This window comes from Thermothelomyces heterothallicus, assembly GCF_042370625.1.
Source record: "Thermothelomyces heterothallicus CBS 202.75 unplaced genomic scaffold P884_scaffold_2, whole genome shotgun sequence".
Taxonomy (NCBI): domain Eukaryota; kingdom Fungi; phylum Ascomycota; class Sordariomycetes; order Sordariales; family Chaetomiaceae; genus Thermothelomyces; species Thermothelomyces heterothallicus.
This window is the reverse complement of record NW_027192563.1, coordinates 1,421,213-1,440,999: the sequence shown is the minus strand read 5'-3', so window position 1 is coordinate 1,440,999 and position 19,787 is coordinate 1,421,213. Positions and strand designations below refer to the sequence as shown.

General features: G+C 56.5%; 7 protein-coding genes across 7 annotated transcripts; 5 read left to right on the top strand and 2 right to left on the bottom strand.

The window, feature by feature from the left end:
• Positions 1 to 218: 218 nt before the first annotated feature.
• P884DRAFT_191561 (uncharacterized protein) lies at positions 219 to 524 on the top strand (the record flags this gene model as incomplete). Its single annotated transcript, XM_069437598.1, has 1 exon — positions 219 to 524. The coding sequence occupies one exon, from the start codon at positions 219 to 221 to the stop codon at positions 522 to 524; it is 306 nt and encodes a 101-aa protein (XP_069301261.1).
• Positions 525 to 4,803: 4,279 nt separating this feature from the next.
• On the top strand, positions 4,804 to 5,513 carry P884DRAFT_311992 (uncharacterized protein; the record flags this gene model as incomplete). Its single annotated transcript, XM_069445205.1, has 2 exons — positions 4,804 to 5,063; positions 5,129 to 5,513. 2 exons carry the CDS (start codon positions 4,804 to 4,806, stop codon positions 5,505 to 5,507), a joined length of 639 nt encoding a protein of 212 aa, XP_069301260.1. The 3' UTR covers positions 5,508 to 5,513.
• Positions 5,514 to 8,186: 2,673 nt separating this feature from the next.
• P884DRAFT_311990 (nucleotide-diphospho-sugar transferase) lies at positions 8,187 to 9,900 on the top strand. Its single transcript, XM_069445204.1, has one exon. It carries the CDS (start codon positions 8,306 to 8,308, stop codon positions 9,413 to 9,415), a length of 1,110 nt encoding a protein of 369 aa, XP_069301259.1. The 5' UTR covers positions 8,187 to 8,305; the 3' UTR covers positions 9,416 to 9,900.
• Positions 9,901 to 11,079: 1,179 nt separating this feature from the next.
• P884DRAFT_274899 (uncharacterized protein) lies at positions 11,080 to 13,366 on the top strand (the record flags this gene model as incomplete). The annotated part of the gene is made up of 3 exons (XM_069442784.1): positions 11,080 to 11,151; positions 11,214 to 11,910; positions 12,153 to 13,366. The coding sequence occupies 3 exons, from the start codon at positions 11,080 to 11,082 to the stop codon at positions 13,364 to 13,366; spliced, it is 1,983 nt and encodes a 660-aa protein (XP_069301258.1).
• Positions 13,367 to 13,772: 406 nt separating this feature from the next.
• On the bottom strand, positions 13,773 to 14,628 carry P884DRAFT_191946 (uncharacterized protein; the record flags this gene model as incomplete). The annotated part of the gene is made up of 2 exons (XM_069437634.1): positions 13,773 to 13,984; positions 14,058 to 14,628. 2 exons carry the CDS (start codon positions 14,626 to 14,628, stop codon positions 13,773 to 13,775), a joined length of 783 nt encoding a protein of 260 aa, XP_069301257.1.
• A 1,106-nt stretch (positions 14,629 to 15,734) lies between these two features.
• P884DRAFT_236496 (uncharacterized protein) lies at positions 15,735 to 17,634 on the top strand. Its single transcript, XM_069439995.1, has 3 exons — positions 15,735 to 16,011; positions 16,158 to 17,034; positions 17,099 to 17,634. The coding sequence occupies exons 1-3, from the start codon at positions 15,838 to 15,840 to the stop codon at positions 17,566 to 17,568; spliced, it is 1,521 nt and encodes a 506-aa protein (XP_069301256.1). The 5' UTR covers positions 15,735 to 15,837; the 3' UTR covers positions 17,569 to 17,634.
• A 98-nt stretch (positions 17,635 to 17,732) lies between these two features.
• P884DRAFT_289549 (RNA 3'-terminal phosphate cyclase domain-containing protein) lies at positions 17,733 to 19,589 on the bottom strand. The gene is made up of 3 exons (XM_069444005.1): positions 19,421 to 19,589; positions 19,107 to 19,288; positions 17,733 to 19,003 (listed from the first exon to the last, which is right to left on the bottom strand). The coding sequence occupies exons 2-3, from the start codon at positions 19,258 to 19,260 to the stop codon at positions 17,883 to 17,885; spliced, it is 1,275 nt and encodes a 424-aa protein (XP_069301255.1). The 5' UTR covers positions 19,261 to 19,288; positions 19,421 to 19,589; the 3' UTR covers positions 17,733 to 17,882.
• Positions 19,590 to 19,787: the final 198 nt, after the last annotated feature.

The window sequence follows — 19,787 nt, the reverse complement described above, 5'->3', positions numbered from 1 at the left end:
AACTACCGTCGGTGAATCTTAGCGTTCTGCAACACGTGCTTGATCCCTCGGCTTCCCTTCTTCGGGCATCCACAGAATATATCAAGATGTGCTGCGCCCTATCCCCCCGAATCGTTCTTCGGCTTCCACAACAAGCTCTACAACCCCCCCCCCCTTCTTTCCTTCCCGAGGCATTGAACCGAGATCCATCCAACAAGAAACCAAAGAGTTATCTCAACATGGCATCTAAGTCGGAGGCCCCTTCAACGGTAGCAGCCAAACTGCACCTCAATGGGATTGCCGGTCGTCGACCTAGCACCCCGCCTAACCCGCGGCGTCTCCCAAAGGGGACCGCGCCGAGCTCCTCCCCCGATATCACCCTGTTGAACCAGCCAGGCGTTGCAGAACGAATCCGTGAGCTCGGCGAGCTGGACCGGCCCGGCTCAGAGGTCGGCCTCAGCAACGGCAAAACAGCCTGGGTGGGCGACGGCCAGCCGGCACAGGACGGCCCCCGGCCTAGCTCGCCGCCGGCCTTGGAAGCGTAAGAGAATAACATACCGACCCTCTCCCGTCACGACGAGGGCGGGGAAGACCCCCCTTTCTCCTCCTCCTACCCCCCGCGCGCGTTAGCTACCTCCATCGGGGTAGGACCACGCAGTTCCTTCCCAGGCCGACTGGCTGACAAGAAGCGCGGCCCAGGCACCGTCCCGTTCCCCATCTCCCGAGGATGAAGCGCTGAGACACGAGAGGGTCTCGAGCTGGATCGTACAATGCGACACTGTAGGTAGTCGTATGTTGCAGTCCGGCCGGGCTTCGCAACCCGAGAACAACCACGCGGCACCGAAATAACACATGACATATCAAGAGATAGTTCCGGGCTCAAGAGAAGGAAGAGATTTGGAAGATTGCAAGGCGTCCTCAATTACGACCCGTGTCAAGGCACCGGCACCCCAACTGTGGATCCCTCGAGTCCTTGGGTACCTATATTTGGTGAGATATATGTGTTTTGTACCTTGTATTCTGCAGCTGTATTAGTGTATAACAGTTCGAAATGTACTTCTGAGCTATATCAGGCTTGATTCTCGTACATGCCCAGTCAGTGAGGACTGGTCTCCTCCACAGTTTTGCGGCTGCGATTGATCGCCACTCTTAACGCAAACGCTATGCGGTGAGCTTCCGTATTCTTTCTTTTTTTGAAAGGCTTTCCTGAAGCCGAAAGCCGTTAACGGAGTAAATTCAGTGCTCTGGTTGATGTTGTAGACCGCGAGGGAATTTTGGGTTAATATGGGATCCTGCCTCTGGTGCGGGGTTGGTGCTGACACGAGATCAAAGGAGCCGTTTCAGTCCAAAAGGGGAAGTCCTTCGGACCTTGCCTGCCTACATAAGCGAATCTCACCCCCAACTTCAACCCAGCTCCTCCGACTGAGTCGTGCAACGCAAAGAATTCCTTTTGTGTACTGTACCTCGCCTGTACCTCGCCATGTCTGTTTGGCATCACCATGTTATGACCTTGCATGGCTGACTGCACAACCCTCACGCAGTTCTCGACTCGAGACTCTTCCGAAACCACCAATCACCAGGCGCCGCCGAGGCGAAGCCAAACGCATGAATGCTGCTTGCGTGGCTTGTGTGTCGATTTATCTGCTGCTTTCCGCGGTTCCGGCGAAAATACCTGCAGTAACACTGGCGAATTGTGGGCCAGTCCCCAGTAACAAATTTTTGCTCGCGACAACGAGGCACAACGAAGCTGTCGTTGACAAGCATGGTCTCCCCGTTGGCTGGCACGATTGGGATGCTGCCTCGCCAATCTGACGTCTCATATCCCTGGCGGATCTGCCTCACCATTGCAGGAGTGGAGCAGTCAACTCTGGGCGGGAAAAGCGGACAGCTCATCGCTCGCTCGTGATTGATCCCATGCGTCCAGGCCGTTGCCCCCCCCCCTTTTTCGCTGTTGGCGGGCTTAGCACCTCGTCTCTGGCAGCCCAGATGTTAAATCCGATTTGGCCAGAGCACCGGGGTCCAACGCGAAGAACCCTCGCACAACAGGTCCACAGGGCGGTCCGGGCCGTGGTGATCGCCACAGGTTCCCTGAAGCTTATTTCGACCTCTAAGGCGGTGTGCCAAAAGCCAAGGCCGGCTCAGGTCCCGTGAACTTCCGCCACCCCGGTAGCCTCAATGGCCTGCCGACGCGGTCCCCTTGGCCTAAACGCCGTCCCTTCCATCTCTTGATTTTGTTGTAGAACTCGGTCGGCCACACGGTTTCCATCACCCAAAAGGCCTGCGATCGGACCTTCTCTGGGTAGGTGATCGCAATGGTGTTGGGTACTGGCGCAAAGGGGGAGGAGACGATCGGTCGAACGGTCTGCATATGCGATATTTATGCGGGGACCAAGGGACTTTGTTTGTCAATCGACGTTGTCTTGTGTCTAAGTCAAAGTCAGTAGTGGGAACTCGGCCATCACGACAAGCAATGTGCGCTGAGCCACGAGCTCACTTGCAAGGAATGCTGTAAGGCTGCCATATTCGTGACGGTTTCGCGGACCAATAACTCGACTTCTAATGAAGAGTGAAAAGAAGAAGGTTCCACACAAATCTCGTCATGACGGGAGAAAGGTTTATAGTCGCAGTCGGCTGAGCTGACACAGGAAAGATATGTGAGAGACTGTATCTGGAACGACTCTTTGCAGTTCGTATTCGGCCCGGTTACAGCGGTCAGAAACGAAAAGGAATCTGTCAAAGTTAGCATTGGGCCTGGAAGAGCTTTGAAGTGGCGCTTGCCACGCTTTCCGGGAAGGTGGTCGCAGCGGCGCGTACGTACGGTACGCAGAGGGCTATCCAGAAACAAGTAAACCACGACGGGAAGTCCACGAACCTGTCGATTCTGTTGGCAGGAATACTCTCTGGTGAGTTTAAAGAATGGATACAAGAATTTGGGCAACTTTGTGCTTTCTGTCGGTGTCGCAGAGGTACTTCGGCAGCGTCGACGATTGCTGAAAGGGGCGACCGAGAAACGCAGCTGCAACATTGCGGGGTGTGTAGTCGCCGCATCATATGTTAGCATCCAGAAAGGCTTGGCTGATCAAAATGGAGAACATTTCGGGACAATATTGGAGTGCCGATCTAGCCGTTCTTGATAGGCGGCAAGAGCGGTTCATGTATGTACAGACGACGGCCAAAGCCGTAGGCGGATATGCAGCCACTCCCTCTGGTTAGCGACCCTGCAGCTCTCCTCAATACAAGCGGGGAAACAGAGTCCCGTTACTTACTGAGTACTAACGACCACAAAGTCAAGTCTCGGGTCGCAATTTTCCTGAAGGAACTTCGAGGGTGAGGCACACAGCCTGTAGAACTCGAGGAACAATTGGGAGTATAAGCAACTATCGGGCGGAGAAAAAGCCCCCCGCCTGTAGGTATATATATTTTTTGGCAGACTGTTCTCATGAAGTGACAAAGTGATCACGCATTCTCCTCAAAGGGTTGCCTGGCGTTGCCCTGCTCCAGGAATCTCTTGGGTGGTCGGAGTGAACTGCGGTTAGTGCAGGCTTTGTTAGGGCGGATACCGTCACGGGAACCAGGTAATCAATCCCCTTGTCCCTAAAGCCTCTTCTACGTTGTGCATGACCGTCACGATCGCATCTTCATTAGACAGTGGGATCCTACACCGAGGTTCCAACGAGCAGCCGCAGAGGGGCCCCGGCCTCGGACAAATGTGATAGCTGCAGCCATTTGCAGAAAACTGTTACACTTTGCATGGCGCTGGAACACGGTGGAAAACATTAAGTCAGCTGCCCCCCGAAGTCCAGGAAAGAGGATAGCCGCGGCAGCATTTTGCGCAGGTACTTGTAGATATCTTGGTGGCCGGCCCCCGAGTTATTTTAATATTGCGTGCTCCCTGGACTCGGGTCTGCCGGAAACCAGTTCCCAACCTTCCTTCACCTCCTCGGTCTGGTACGCGAGCTCCGAGCTGTTTTTGACGGCCGACGAGCCTTGCGATGAAGTACAACTATACCCAATCGTATACGCTCCAAGGCAAGAGCGTCAAAACCGCATTGACTGTTGAGCCATGCCAACATGACAAATCGGTCCGCGTCCCTTCGACATTGCCTCACTTCCACAGCCAAGGCGTGTGTGTATATGCTGCACTCCAGACCGCACGACGCACTTCAACGCTTTACCGCCGAACATCGTCCGGGCCAAGACCAGATATGACCAACCGCGTTCCGCATACCATGGCCATAGGATCTCCATCTCCGATCCTGGAGACGGAGGGCGGATTTGATCAGGCTTGTTGGGCGGGCAGGAACGTCAGCAGCATCCATTCAAAGGCCGGAGCACCAACCTACGTGGCCACGGCCCCACGAACTGCTTTCGCCCATTGTGATAACCATCCAGCCTTGCCCATCGCTGCTCAACCAAACACTCACCGCTTGTCTGCACCCAGTTGACCCTCTTTTCCAACAGGATCGCCTTGGGCTTTGGTATTTTGCCTCCCTCATTTTGACTTCCTTCAGCAAATACCCATCCATGCTCTGTCTCTCTCACACACTCCCCCTCTCCCTCTTGCGCGTGTTACTGCACTCTTCAACCTTGCCAAAGATCTCGTCCACCCTCCGCTCCCCCCCAAAAAGTTGCAAGGCCTTCGCAACACTCGCTATCATGGCTGACGGCTCTCGACGCTCCAGAACACAAGGAGATTCACGGTCCGACAATCGCCGTATCGAACCGTCTCGGCGTTCCGCATCGCGCGTCGTCGTGGACTCGTCATCCCACCCAGCGAGGCGGAGAGAGGACACATCGCAACCGACCATCACAATCCCATCACACATGTCGATGGCTTTGTTCTTGCACCTCATTCAAGAAGACCAATACCAACACCAGCCCGATTTTGTCGAAGACGCCGCCGGTTCCCGGAGTGGACAGGCAGGGGCAGACTGGCACCCCTTGCGGTCGGGTCTGTGGCAGGACGCTCATCAGGCCGCACTCTCGCACGGCATTTCGTCCCGCGTGGCGACATCTGCCGACGACGACGACGATTCGGGCGCGTCTATGTATGTCCGTGACGGCTCGGCGTCTCCCCCCTGCCAGTGAGTGTCATCCCCTCCTAACCTAAACCAGTGATGCTCTGTTGCCTCTGACATTCCCCTCGTAGCTCCTACTCCCTAGCAGCGCTCCACCACGAAACAGCGGACGATGCCGGAGCGGGAAGGATGACGGACGGAAGAGAAACAAGCTGGGTGCCTGCAGCGTACCCCGATGCCGTCCAGGTCCGGGGGGAGGATGAAAGAAACGTCGTGTCTGCCGAGGTAAACTGGAGAGAAGAGGACTGTTATTCGCGACTTATTGGTCGTCAGCCCGACGAAGGGGAACCCGAATTTGCCGGCTCTCCGTATTACGAGTACGTGAGCCAAACCCCATACGCGGCCAGTATCTCCGATGCCGACATCTGCAGCCTGGATGGTTCGAGAGACCTGGGCGCCAGCGACAGAGAAGACAAGGACTGGGTCGTGGTTAACGCAGCTCCTCAATAAGACAAAACATGGAACAGCGGCAAGACGGAAGTCATAAAAAGACTCGGGCTGAGGTGGGCTTCTTTCCTTTTTATCCTTTTTTTCCTTGCCACACAGTTGGTGAGCTGGGCCCTTTGGCCGTTTTTTTTTTTTTTTTTTTGGGCTACCTCGCACATGTTGGTTGGGTATGGGTTATGCCTACCGGCGTGATTTATATTCTTATTTGTTATATTTTCATTTGTTTGTTGATGACTCACAGGTCCTGCAACGTGTGGCTGTCTACTACGTCCAAGTCCTCGATGCATGTCTAAGGCGAGGAAGAGGCTCATCCAGCAGGACAAATCCCATTAAAGTTTTTTTTTTGTTTCTTCTCTTCTGCCACTATCCTTTCATCCCTCTAGCGCTTTACCCCACCAATCTCTCCATTTCTGGGAGTATGTACGGAGCACTACGCGTGTTGTCTTTGTCGTCCCGTCCACAACGACAAGAGCAACAACCATATTTGCATTGCGTCGACCAACAAGGGGATCTGGGCTATGGACGGAAGGTCTGGCACTGTTGAGAGATTAGGTAGTTGGCTGTTACTAGCAGTGACTGTCCCTTTCAGCATTGGATTAGCTCCCGCACATAACTTTGATAAATATCTGATTTCAGCATGCCACCCAAGTGGCCTTGACTCTAATCAGTACCACGCAGGCGAGAACTTTGCGTTCCTCCGGAATCCTTTTGCACACAAACTTCCAGCAAAAACTCTCGACGCCTTTAGGGGCATGAGGAGCGCTGGGCTCAGCTTCTATCCATCCTTCTCTGCCAGGATCGGTCAGGTGTCCTTATCAGGCGCCAAGGCAAGTGTGCGAGTTCCCAGATGACCCGGATAAACCTGTAGCATCATGTTTGTGCCTAGTGTACTATACACAGGGGGTTGGCCAACAAGTGGTCGCCATTTGGAGAAGTGGTTACGCAGTACGGATTACAGAGTGCGTACAATCGGGGTCCACATGGTTGCGTATTGCTTGGCCTCTGGGCTTGCTGACGACGGGCAAGATAACTGTGTAAGAAACCGAAGGGGATGCGGCAGACCGATGTCTTTTTGTCTCCCCCACGCGCAGTAATGATCAATGATCTTTCTCTCCGCAGTATTCATTGATAACGTGGCGATCCTGCAGGCCTGACAGGCTGAATCTCTACGAAGTATGTTCGCACTACTTCATGCAGTACTTGGTAAACAGTATACTGTCGAAGAGTCGAAGAGTCGTGTACTGTGTAGGATCGAGAGACTTTCATCACTCGCTGAAGTACAGGTAGTGTAGCTCTCAGGGTGATTGCTTGGCGGGGCTTGGCCGCGTAGGTTCGTACACTACAGGGGCCGATGGTAAAGATTTGTTTCATGTTGAGTGCCCCGAAAGGCAGATCGTCAAGTGGATCACCAAAAGAAGGCTACTAGTACTGAAAGCGGTCGCACAATCGGTTGGGGAGGGGGGGGGGGGAAGTGGCACTTGGTGGAGCTCGGCAGCCGAGTGGGCGAAGCAGAAATGTCGACCACGGATATAAAGCGACGCATACTCTGACATACTCTTAGGCGGTTTTGTTGCAAAAAGCCTCTGTTTAGCCAAGGGTCATTGTGGAGTGGTGTGTGTGTGTGTGTGTGTGCGTGCTGGCGTATGTACGGACGTATGCATGGATTACTCCGAACTCCGTAGTTCAGGGTCTATCAGACGCGCGGCAGTGGAAAAAGGAGGAAAGCAGGGCCTCGTGGGGACTGGATGACGTGTGTGCAATCTCGAGTAGGGGACCCACCATGCCGCTTGCTGCCCTTTGTAAAAATCTGATGCACGGCTCGCTTTACACTAAATGTAAAAGTCCAACGCAGAACCAGTTACACTGCTGTGTAGCAGTTTGACTTCACATTCCCTTTCCAATTGGCCCTTCAGTCTCATTACACAGATTAGCATCAACTGGCGCGCTACACCAACGTCATTATTCGGCGCCAAGACCCTGATGTTGTCTCGGTTAACCAGGCGACCCCACACCTTCTATGTACTGCACAGTACACTCGCAAGCAGTGGTACCCCTTGGCGTCTTTATCTCAACCCGCATTTTCGCCAGAAATTGTTCTAGAAACGGGGCAGAGGACACTGAGCACTTGGCCGATCTGACGTCAACTATCAAGGCATTATTAAGTTCGCCACTGTGTATGCGCCCAGAACCTTGAGGGTCGAGAGAACGAACGGCAGGGGTCCAAATCCAGCAGCCTGCGAACCATTTTGTTACGGCAATCCCTGACTGCAGTCGTTAAATTCTTGGCCCTCTCCCGATCTTATCTGCCTCGAAAGCCGTTCTTTTGGTCCAAAGCAAGGTCGCAAGGTTTGATCAACGGACTGCGAATCTGAACCCCTGCCCATCCAAATCTTCCCCCCCCCCGCCTGGCGATTCGCGGGCTCGGTCGCCCTCTCAAGGGGCAGCATTCCAAGTTCGCAAACTCCGAGAACACGAGCGTCCGATCACTTTGCGACCTCCTGTTGCTGATCACTTTTCCCGACGCTCCTTGTGCAACGCTGCCGGCCCTTCCTTTCTTTCTCATATTCGGTTTGCATTCGATCCTACGTACCTGCCCCGGGATTTCCTTCCCGCCTCGCGCCACGTCACTCGCGTTCTCGATCTGGATAAGTCAGTACACGAGGGAGAACACCAGGATCAGCTTTGAGAGTCGCTGTCGCTGCTCCCGAGCACGGCGTGCCGCCAGTGCGCTAGATAGTCGGATTACCAGGTAGCCGGGGCGCGGACGGGTTTGCGCCTCACCAGACGATCGAATTGGCACGATGCTCAGCTTCCGCCGTGCCCTCGTGGCCGCGGCCCTCTTTTTAACTATACTCTTCTTCACGACACGATCGACCTCCCCAGCTGCCTCGTCACTGGCGGTCGAGTTTCCCAAATCGCCTTCCGATCCCGGCTCGAAAGATGACTCGCAATCGACGACGTCCACAGACACAGGCAATGCCGTCCACGCCGGCGGGAACGACCGCGACCGAACCCCCTCGAACGGGCAACAGCCGATGCATGACATGTCCAAGATGACGCTGCAGGAAAAGCTCGCGTACCAATTCCCCTACGATGTTGAATCCAAGTTCCCCGCGTACATCTGGCAGACGTGGAAGTGGACGCCCGCGCACGGCGAGTTCCACTTTCGCGAGCAGGAGGCAACGTGGACCGAGCTGCACCCCGGCTTCATCCACGAGGTCATCACAGACCAGGTCGCCGTGTACCTGATCCGCCTGCTGTACGCATCGGTGCCCGAGGTGCTCGAGGCGTACGAAGCGCTGCCGCTGGCCGTGCTCAAGGCCGACTTCTTTCGGTATCTGATCCTGCTCGCGCGAGGTGGCATCTACTCGGACATTGATACCTACGCACTCCGCAGCGCACTGGAGTGGATTCCGGATACGGTACCCCGCGACACCGTCGGTCTGGTGATTGGCATCGAGGCAGACCCGGACCGGCCCGACTGGAACCAGTGGTACAGCCGACGGATCCAGTTCTGTCAGTGGACGATCCAGGCCAAGCCTGGCCATCCGGTCCTCCGGGAGGTGGTCGCGCGGATAACGCAGAAGACGCTGGAGCGCAAGAAGGCCGGGTCGCTGAAGGAGGTGACCAACGATCGCGTCATCGAGTTTACGGGTCCTGCGCTATGGACGGACACTATCTTCGAGTACTTCAACGATCCGCGGTACTTTGACCTGAGCCAATCCCCCGGGCCAATCGATTGGAGGAACTTCACGGGGATGGAGAACCCGAGGCGAGTTGGGGATATCGTCGTGCTGCCGATTACGAGCTTCTCGCCGGGCGTGCAGCAGATGGGTGCCAAGGACTACGACGACCCGATGGCGTTTGTGAAGCACGATTTCGAAGGTATGTCCCCTTTTCCCCGCTTCTAGCACTTTTTTTCTCGCCCCTACATGCCCGTGGCTAACCCGGGTTCCTATGCACAAGGGACATGGAAACCCGAGAGCGAACGGCATATCGGCGAGTAGCGGGACTCTCCCGACATTGCTGTCTATCTTTGATGACATTCTTTCCACTTCCCTCGGCGACGACGCACACTCTCTTTTAATATCATTTTACAAACCTGCATGGTTCGGCGTTATCATGGTTGTCAAACACTGCATCATTTCCACGTGGCTCCTGGAAGGCAGAGGAGGGATAGAAAGTGTACAAAAAACTGCGGTCTGCTCCCATGTCAGTCTTTGAGGTCTTTGTACTGTACGTGCACGACATAGAGTATGCCTTAGGAGGTTGAGCACCATGCTCGGGCGGGGAGCGGGAGAGGGGCGGCCCGTCAAATTGTTGACGGAAAGGGACCGCTTTTAGGTGGGTGGGAGGAGGTGATCAAGATATCGCTGGGAGAATTCCGGATGTTTTCAACTGCGGTTCTTACTGTATACACTAGACTGGGGGCGGCCAGCACCTAGTGGAGAACGGCTAGCTTAGTCCTTTTGACCTCGGTCCTATGCAGTACCCAGTCTTAGAGGGTTATGTATGTATGTACTAGTATGTATACTACGGCCAATTAAAAGGCTAGTGTTCACTTTTGGCTTCCCTGAACAGACGTTTGTATTTATGGTAGCTTCGAGGACCCCAAGCTTCGCATGCGTGCTTCGAGGAAGTTGTATCGCGGGTTTGGATCCAGAATTATAGTTACGTCTATGTTGTTGGCTGCCGTTTGGCGTAGGCCCGGAGTAAGTTTCGGTTGGAGGCGGCTCAATCGTACGCGATGCAGGGTCGCCGATTCTCGGTTGTTCCGCTCCCCGTCAACTTCTCCAGGCATCTTCGGTGGAGAATAGCGGGGCACCTTCCATCGACTCCTCAGGCCCCGTTGCCCGTTGTCCACGGACGAAAAGTGAGAGGAACACGGGCGCTGAACTTGGCAATGAGGGGGAGCTACAAAGTAGTGAACTGGAATTGTAGGAAAACGAAAGAGACGAGACAGAGGAACTCTCCAAGCTCACAAGAGCATGTGGTTTTGTGTTGCTACCAAGTAAGGTTGCTTACCTGGCTCTTCCGACTCCATTCGAATAGGGGGTAGGTTGCCAGAACCGGCAGCCCCCATCGGCTTTCAGGGCCTGCCAAGCGCGTAGACTGCGGGGAATCAGCGGCCGGCCTTGCTGCACCCCGCATTCTCTCCAACTGCCAAGAGCACTTAGCTAGTGGACCTTCCTTGTTCAGGTAGGTTGTTTCGGGGCTGGGTGCAACGCGAGGGCCCTGGGGTTACCCCGCGGCAAGCAAGACGGTCTCGTGGCTGTTGATCTTCTTTGAATTCGCTGTTTATTTTACTTTGCTTTCCTTCTCCCTACGACGAAGATATTCAAAGTATGTACCGAGAACAAGTCTTCGGACTTTCATATGCTTGATTGAGTCATTTCAGCACAATCAAGAAGAGAGAAACGGAGAGTAAGGGAAAACAAAGTCCCACCTCAGGATGCGCCTTCAGACGCGGCGGACGACGGGAGTCTTATTCTCATCAGTCTCAGCCGGCGGGTTTCTCTCAAAGTCGGCCAGAGCCCCATCCTGCATCACTTCAACATGGCGACGGGCCGAGAGCATGAGGGCAAGAATTGGGGCGGGGAGGGTGGTCAGCACCTTAACGAGGAGCATCTACGAAGGGCCGTCAGAGGTAAGATAAGACATAAGCCCTAGCTCGGAACCTCGCCTGTCGTGAGCGCTGACCAGTCTTAGCCGCCTCTGCTTCCGCACACCATACCGGAGCACTTCAGCTCGATAGTACGCGAATTTGGCGATAGGCCGGCCGTCATCTGCCGCACACCAACCACGGGTCGAGATGCGCTCCCGAACCTGCCTGCCGAAGGGCTCCCCGCCGCCGTGGAGACGACGCTCAGCTACGAGAAGCTGGATCTCGCGTCCAATGCGTTGGCCCATTCCTTGCGCTCCCTGGGCGTCAAGAAGGGCGATCGAGTGGCCGTGAGCTTGGGGAACACGGCCGAGTTTGCCGCCCTGACCTACGCCATCTTCAAGCTCGGCGCCATTCTTGTACCCCTCAACCCGAGTTTCAACGTTAAGCAGGTCACTGCCGCGTTGAACCACCTGGGCGTCGAGCTGCTCATCATCGGGGCTGTTACCGACCTCGCCTATAAGCCATGCCGCGGACGCAGCAACCTCCCCCTCCTGCAAACCCTTGTCCCTGATCTCGAGTCAGGACGCGTCGAGTCCCCCGAGGTCCCAACTCTCAAGACCGTCGTGATAGTCGACAACTCTGCCTCGCACCCTCTCAGTGGCTTCCCACCACTCGCTTCCCTCCGCTCCCTGACGCCGTTTACCTCGCTCGTACCCGACCTCACTACTCTCCGAGCCTCCGCCTCGACTTTCGCCGCCCGAGCCGTGAATCCCGACTCCCCGCTTTCTCCTACCGACACAGGTGAGTAGCATGGCCAACGCTTCCGATTCATTGTGCAACTATACCATATAAGCGCGGGTGGCCGGTGTTCATTCACCTGTACAACTTGCTACCTCCGCCACGCAACGAATGCGCGTCGCCAAAAAAAAAAAAAAAAAAAAAAAAAAAAAAAAAAAAGAGAGAGAAGAAAAAGAAAGAAAAAAAAGGCGACCTCCTCTCCCCGGGGGCGTTTGTGAGACTGACAACTGGGCCCTTTTATTTAGTAAACATCCAATTCACCTCGGGCACCACCTCACAGCCGAAGGCCGCCATGCTCTCTCACACAAACATCCTCAACAACGGCGCGCTGATCGCGCACCGCATGGGCCTCGAACCGTCTGACCTGATTGTCTGCCCGCCGCCCCTGTTCCACTGCTTCGGCTCCGTGCTCGGCTACATGGCGACGGCCACGACGGGCGCGGCCATCCTCTTCCCCTCGCCGGCCTTCGACCCGCAGGCGACGCTGCGCATGGTGGCGGACCACCGCGCCACGGGCCTCTACGGCGTCGCCACCATGTTCGTCGCCATGTTCGAGCTGCTGCACCAGCGGCCGGACCTCATCCCCCGCGACAAGGTGGCCGCCTTCCCGACGCACCTGCGCAAGGGCATCGGCGCGGGCAGCTCGGTGCCCGAGTCCATCATGCGCCGCCTCTACGCAACCTTTGGCCTGCGCGACCTCGTCATCTGCTACGGCATGACCGAGACCAGCCCCGTCAGCTGCATGACGTCGCCGGGGGACCCGTTCGAGAAGCGGACGAGGACCGTCGGCCGCGTCATGCCGCACACCAAGGTCAAGATCGTGGACCCTTCGGACCGCCGCCGCGTGCTCCCCATCGGGGAGAAGGGCGAGCTGGCCGCCGCCGGGTACCTGGTCATGCAGGGTTACTGGGGGGACAAGGAGCGGACGGAGGAGGTGAGGCGGGTGGAGCGGGACGAGGAGGAGGGAGAAGGGGCCACGGAGGAAGTGTGGATGTACAGCGGGGACGAGGCGAGCATGGACGAGAACGGCTACGTGGAGATCACGGGGCGGATCAAGGACCTGATCATCCGGGGCGGCGAGAACATCCACCCGCTCGAGATCGAGAACTGCCTCTTCCAGCACCCGCTCGTGGCCGAGGTCAGCGTCGTCGGCGTGCCGGACGACAAGTACGGGGAGAGCGTCGGGGCGTTCGTCATCGCGCGCGAGGGCGTCATGGCGGAGGGAGAAGGGGGAGAAGGGGGAGAAGGGGAGGAGAAGACGACGGAGACTACGCCGGGGGCCAAGGGAGAGGTGCTGACGCGGGATAGCGTGCGCGAATGGGTGAGGACCCATCTGTCGAGCCACCTGGTGCCCAAGCACGTCTGGTTCGTAAGGGAGTATCCCAAGACGGCGAGCGGCAAGATCCAGAAGTTCAAGTTGAGGGAGACGGCCAAGCAGTTGCTTGAGGCGGGGCGATAAGAGGCCATCATCTCTAGTCGTTGCTGTAGATGCAACCCGGGATAATTTTTTGGGGAAATGCATCGATGCAGGGTATTGAAGAGCGAAATAGTTGCAGTCATCATGATTGGCCATGTTGAGCTGTCATCTCCGAGATACCATCGGCTTACATTGCTGAGAGAAGAAGGGAAAACGGGATGCCCTGGGTTGCGGTTGGCCAAGGGTTTCTGCCATTAGTGGAACATGGCAATTCATCCCGGCAGCACATTTCTCAGACTCGAAAGAATCAAATACTTGTCATGAATTCGTCTAACAAGTGGACAAACAATGGGTCGCTGGCCGGGGCGAGGAGATGCTTGTATTATTCACTGGCCCCCCCGCGGTTGACTCGCAAACCTCCTTTTCTCCGCTTCTCAAGTCGACGAGCTCACGCCTCGGGCCAGTTCTTATTGAATGGAATACATGAGCCGTTCGCACTAGGCGCGATGTCCTTGTCGGTAAGGAAGACGCAGTACTTGGCCACCGACTCGAGAGGTATCTGGAGATCTGGACGGAAAGGGGTCTGCGAGGCCTGGATCTTCTTGTACATCTCGGTGTGCATCCCGTGGACGAACGCATCCGTGATGTTGGTGTTCATGGCTGGGGAGGATGATATGGTTAGTCTTAACCTTCCCCCCACTCCGGACCGTGGGGAGCCGGGTTTATGACATACCGCCGAGCATCAGCCCGATGCTGTAGATGCCCTTGTCGCCGTAGTAGCCGGCCGTATTCTTGGTCAAGGCCATGAGGCCGGCCTTGGACACCGTGTAGGCGGCGCCGCTCTTGAAGCCGTGCACGCTGGCGACAGAGCCAATGTTGATGATGACGCCGTACGAGCCCTCCTGCTTCTCGAACTGGGCGATGGCGGCCTTGGTGGTGAGGAAGGGACCCGTCAGGTTGATGTTGAGCACGCGATCCCACTTCTCCTTGGGGAGATCGCCGGCCGGCTCGAAGCCGTCCATGACCCCAGCCGCGTTGACGAGGACGTCCAGACGGCCGTAAGCGGCGACGGTGTCGTCGATAAGCCCCTGGACGGCAGCGGCGTCCGTGACGTCCACGGGCCGGGTGATGAACCTGTCGCCGTACGGCTCCGACCACTCACTGATCACGTCGGCGATGCGCTGTGGCAGGACGTCGCAGATGGCCACATTTGCACCGGCGGCGAGGAAAGCGGCCACGATGGCCTTTCCGAGACCGCCGCCGGCGCCCGTGACGATCACGGTCTTGTCCCGAGCCGAAGCCATTGCGGTACGAGACGCGAGGTGAGGAAGCTGGGAAGGAAGGTCCCTTTCGGAGCTGCTCTTGTTGACTTTGTGTGCCGGGAGGAGGAGGAGGAGGAGGTGTAGTTAGTCGCTGGTCCCCGCCTTGGAGGAAGAAGAGTACGTGGACTGGACGAGGGCGAGGGCCAGACAACCTTCTTATGCTGCTCGCTCCATAATGTTTCCCCTTTGTCCACGGAGGAGCGATTGCGGGGTCGGATAATTCGCGTACGATATAGAGCATGCATAATGTACATGTACAGTACATAGCAAGAATTCTAGGGAGAGCGGAGTTTGGCCCTGTCTCCTGGTGGACCGTCTCACGCGCACCGGATGGACCCTGCCTCTCTTCCTCGGGAGCGCCAACCCGGATAAGAATGCGAGATCGCGGGGCAAGCGATGGTGGGTTGCGCCTCAGTACGAAATGCGAACCCGAATGCGACCGCGAGCAAGGTAACGTTAGCTGAACATTCGCTCGCTTTCGAAGCTGCTCTCTGGCCATGGTTATCCAGTAAATAAAACAAGGAACATCTCAATTTTACCTTGGAATTAACATTGTAAATGAGTCGCTCAATCCTGTTGTAGGAGCTGTCTGACAAAAAAGAAGGAAAGAAATATAACGATGGTTCGAAACAAAAAGAGCAAGCAAGGATTGCGCATCACGGAGATGTCGTGAGAACAAATGAGCAAAACCGCTGATACCTAACGATGAATATTCGCTGATGCATCTCCGTCATGTTTTCTGATCCTTCTTCGGACGATGGAGTACTGGGAGGGGTCGCAGGCGAGCCAGGTACCCCGAGGAAGGAGCCGGGCTTCGCTGCGGAGTCCAGCGTATCGTACATGCATACATTCGAGTAACGTTAATGTACACTACAAAGTATTGCGCGGAGTAATCCGTAACTACCCTACATTGGTATGTACTCCGTATGTCCGTCGGGGAGCAGCCGTTGCGGTGCCACGCGGGTGCTTCCAAGGGGCTGGTGGGTCCGGCAAAGCTGATCCCCTGTCCCGGTGAAAATGACGAAATCGCGATTATGGGACGAGATCTTTTGAATTGAATTTTCGATCCAACCCAATTCCGACGACCACCGCCGAAAACGAGAGCATCTCGCCAGCAATTGACCGCAGCCTAGGGCACATAAACTGGGATATGACCCTCTATATCAAATATACATCTGATTCAAAAACACAATGACCTCCCTCGCGTCCAACCCTAAGCTTCAACTCGCCGCCACAGCCGTTGTGTCCGCGGCCGTCGCCGCCGGCGCCGTCCTCAGCTACCAGCGCCTGCAACAAGGCGACCGCGTCTCCCGCCTGAAGCAGTCTATCCCACAGTCCAGCGAGATAGAACCTGCCCTCCAATCGGTACCCTCACCCCCCCCCCCCCCCCCCCCCCCAAAAAAAAAAAAAAAAAAAAAAAAAAAAAAAAAAAAAAAAAAAAAAAACACCACAACCACAACCACAACCACAAACCGGCCAATCAACCCACTAACCCTTTCTTCCTATACCAGGTAACACGCGTTGGGCCCCTCCCGAGACCCGACAAAGAAGACGAGCACAACCAGGCGCTGGCCCACCGCGCCCAGAACGGCGACTTCGACGACGAGCTGATCCTCGAGCAGCTTGCGCGCAACCGCGTCTTCCTGGGCGACGACGGCTTGGGCCGGCTGCGCGCCGCCTTCGTCGTCGTCGTCGGCTGCGGCGGCGTCGGCTCGCACGCCTGCACCGCCCTCGCCCGCTCCGGCGTCCAGCGGCTCCGGCTCATCGACTTCGACCAGGTCACCCTCAGCAGCCTCAACCGCCACGCCGTCGCCACCCTGGCCGACGTCGGCCTGCCCAAGGTCCAGTGCCTGCAGCGCCGCCTGGTCGCCATCGCGCCCTGGGTCCGCTTCGACCTCCGGCTGCAAAAGTTCGACAAGACCGCGGCCGCCTCCCTGCTGGAAGGGTGGGAGGGCGACCCGGGCCGGAGGCCCGACTTTGTCATCGACGCCATCGACAACATCGACAGCAAGGTCGAGCTGCTCAAGTTCTGCCACGACGAGGGGCTGCCCGTCATCTCGGCCATGGGCGCCGGCACCAAGAGCGACCCGACCAGGGTCATGGTCGGCGACATCGGCGCCAGCTTCGAGGACGGCCTGTCGAGGGCGACGAGGAGGCGGCTGAAGCTGCTCGGCGTGACCAGCGGCATCCCCGTCGTCTACTCGACCGAGAAGATGGGCGAGGGCAAGGCCGCCTTGCTGCCGCTTCCCGAAGAAGAGTTCCAAAAGGGATCGGTGGGCGACCTCAGCGTGCTGCCCGATTTCCGCGTGCGCATCCTGCCGGTATTGGGTACCATGCCGGCTGTGTTTGGATACGTCGCAGCGAACCACGTTATCACTAAGATCTCTGGTGAGTCATCCTTATTTCCCCCTTTCTCTCTTTGTCGCTGCTCGAGCCATAGCTGACCTCCCAGGCTACCCGATGGACTATCAACCCGCCAAGGCCCGTGATAAGATGTACGAGGCCATCCTGGCGTACGTGCAGGCCACCGAGGAGAAAATTGTCCGCGTGTTTGAAGGCGGCCGGGCGGACATTTGCATCGGTCTCAAGATTCCCATCACACCGGGCGACATCTGCTTCCTGATCGAAGAAGCTTTCCGGGGCAGGAGCGCGGTCACTGGCATCCCGACAAAGCTCATGCTGATCCGGTGGAAGAAGCCCCAGCAATCCCCGCTGGTTCGGATTGGAGAGGGCAGCGAAGAACAAAAGTCCTCCAACCTCAGGCTCCGTGATCTGGTTTGCATGACAAAGGAGGAAGCCGTGAGGCACCTGAAGGAGGTGCTTCTTGGGGACAAGAGCCTCGAGGACGTGTACAGCCGGGAGGTCATTGAGCTGGTTGAGGCCCGCCAAAAGGAGGCCGAGGCCTATGAGCGCTATAGATGAATGGAATGGCTGTCGTAATGACGATGAGAGCCGCGCCATCTCGAGGTCTTTGCCACGTGAACAGTGAGTTAGCGTTACGCCTTTTCATTCGGTCACTTGCTCTTGCTTGGCACATTCCCGATTTCCCAACTTTCCCTCCATCGCGAGAGAAAAAAATCGGTATACCGTTTATTACGCGCTTTGGGTATCAGTGACTAACGCTCCAGTAAAGACTCCGAAAGGCAGAGACTGCGTCAGCTAAATGCAGCAACCCAACAACGCCAACCCATCAAACAGCAGAGACCGCAGCCGCCGCGAACCCCACATCCGACTAATTACTTCTTGGGCATATGCATGCCGATGCCCTGGCAAAGCAGGCCCCTGTTGTACCACTCGACGCCCGGCAGCAGCTGTGATACGACCCAGCGGGCGGTAGTCGTGTGACCGCTGCCTTCGCCGAATGGTTCATCTGTCTTGTCCTTGCGCAACCTGTCGTCAATCGCCAGCCTGGCCACCGCCTGCTCGAGGCTGTCCTTATTCTCGGCCCGAGGGAACGACGTCCGGCCTTCAGCCAGCGCTTGGAAGATGATCAGTTGGTCCTGGAGGAATTCGTCGACAACTGCCCCGCTCGACACCTCCTCATACAGCTCCCTGGAAACCTTTCGGGAGATTGTCGCGCTCAGCGAGCTGGCCGTCTGCACGCCGCCCTTACCCTTGGCCTTCTTTGGCATCGATGTGAGAACATCTCGACCCCAGCGCACCGTGCCTGCCTTGGCGACCAGCAAGACGTAAATTCTCGCGTCGTCGCCACTGTCCTCGTCGACCTTGAACTCCACCGGCACATCAGGAAACAGCTGCTCCAAGTCTCCCACGAGCGCCTCCATCATCGACTCGCGCATCCCGAGAGGCACAATCATGGAGACATCAATTTCCTTGACATCCTCCACGACGGGCAAGGCCCCATCTCCAGGATAAACAGCCATTGCGCCGTCCTTGCTGTTGTCCTTGAGCCGGAGCTTCTCGCCGGGTTTGAGCGGCCTGAACTTGAACTCGACCGTGCCGCGCTGCTGCTGCCTGCCCAGGCTCCACCCGCGCGCGAGCAGCTTGCGCTCGACCGTGATGCCGAACGCCTCGTGCAGCGCCGGCAGCAGCACCTGATCGAGGTACTCGAAGGACAGCGACCAAGCCACGTTGGTCCCGCCCGAGATCTCGAGCGTGATGGGCTCGCCCTTCTCGTTGCCCGCGAAGAGCAGGAAGGGGAACACGGCCTGGAAGATGAGCAGGGTGGACGCGGCCGGCGAGTCGGCGGCGATCTTGATGTGGCGCTCCTCGAGCTCGGACGGCCGCAGCTGGGGACGGAACTCCAGCGTCTGGCTGCCGATGGAGAGTCCCGAGACGTCGGCTGCTGTGGCCTTGGCGAGATAGTCGATAGATGTTACGTGTTGGGACTTTAGGCCTTTTATCGTTTAGAATAGAATTAGAAAAATCCCCTCCTGTGTCAGCATGGAATGTCTGGTGTGAGGCCGAGTGGTGAGATGTAAACAAATGAACGAACGTACCACCGCCCCGGGAGCCTTCCCTATTGCCCCGGACATGGGTGATGCGAATCGGCTGAGACGCGACCGACGCCAAAGCGGAGGCAATTCGCACGAGCTGGCCGCCGCCCTCGCCGGTTCTGCCGTCGAGCTCAATGATGGGTTTTTCTTCCTTCATCTCTGATTTTGTCTATGAGCGAGCGAAACTGTTTGGATTTCGTAAGCAGCTGCTTCAAAAGATATTTTCTTTTTATACATTTTTCTTGAACAGTGTATGACTTGGACCGCTACCAGTCGGCCATCAAATAACACAACCAGAGAAAGATATGTGGACTTACTTTGTGTTGTTGTTGTTGTGTGTGTGTGTGTGTGTGTGTGTGTGTTGGGCGGGGGTGAGGATGCAACCCGATTCAGCGGGCTTGTGGTGTGGGAAGCAACGACTGGAACGGGGCAATGAGAAATAGCTATTAAGTTGATGATGGGTCAACAAAGCAACCGGGTAAAAAAGTTGGGGGATAGCGAGCCTCAAGTACCCGAGTTCAGCGGCAGGCAAGTGCTTTGCTCTTATCTGATCACCACAAACTCGTTTCAGTATTGCTGAAACTCTTTCGCCGAAAAGTCAACCATTTTCCGTTCTCATATGCCCATCGATTGCGCTAATGTTTGGTAGCTTCCCGATTTAGCTCGGGCTCCATGCTTATTAGT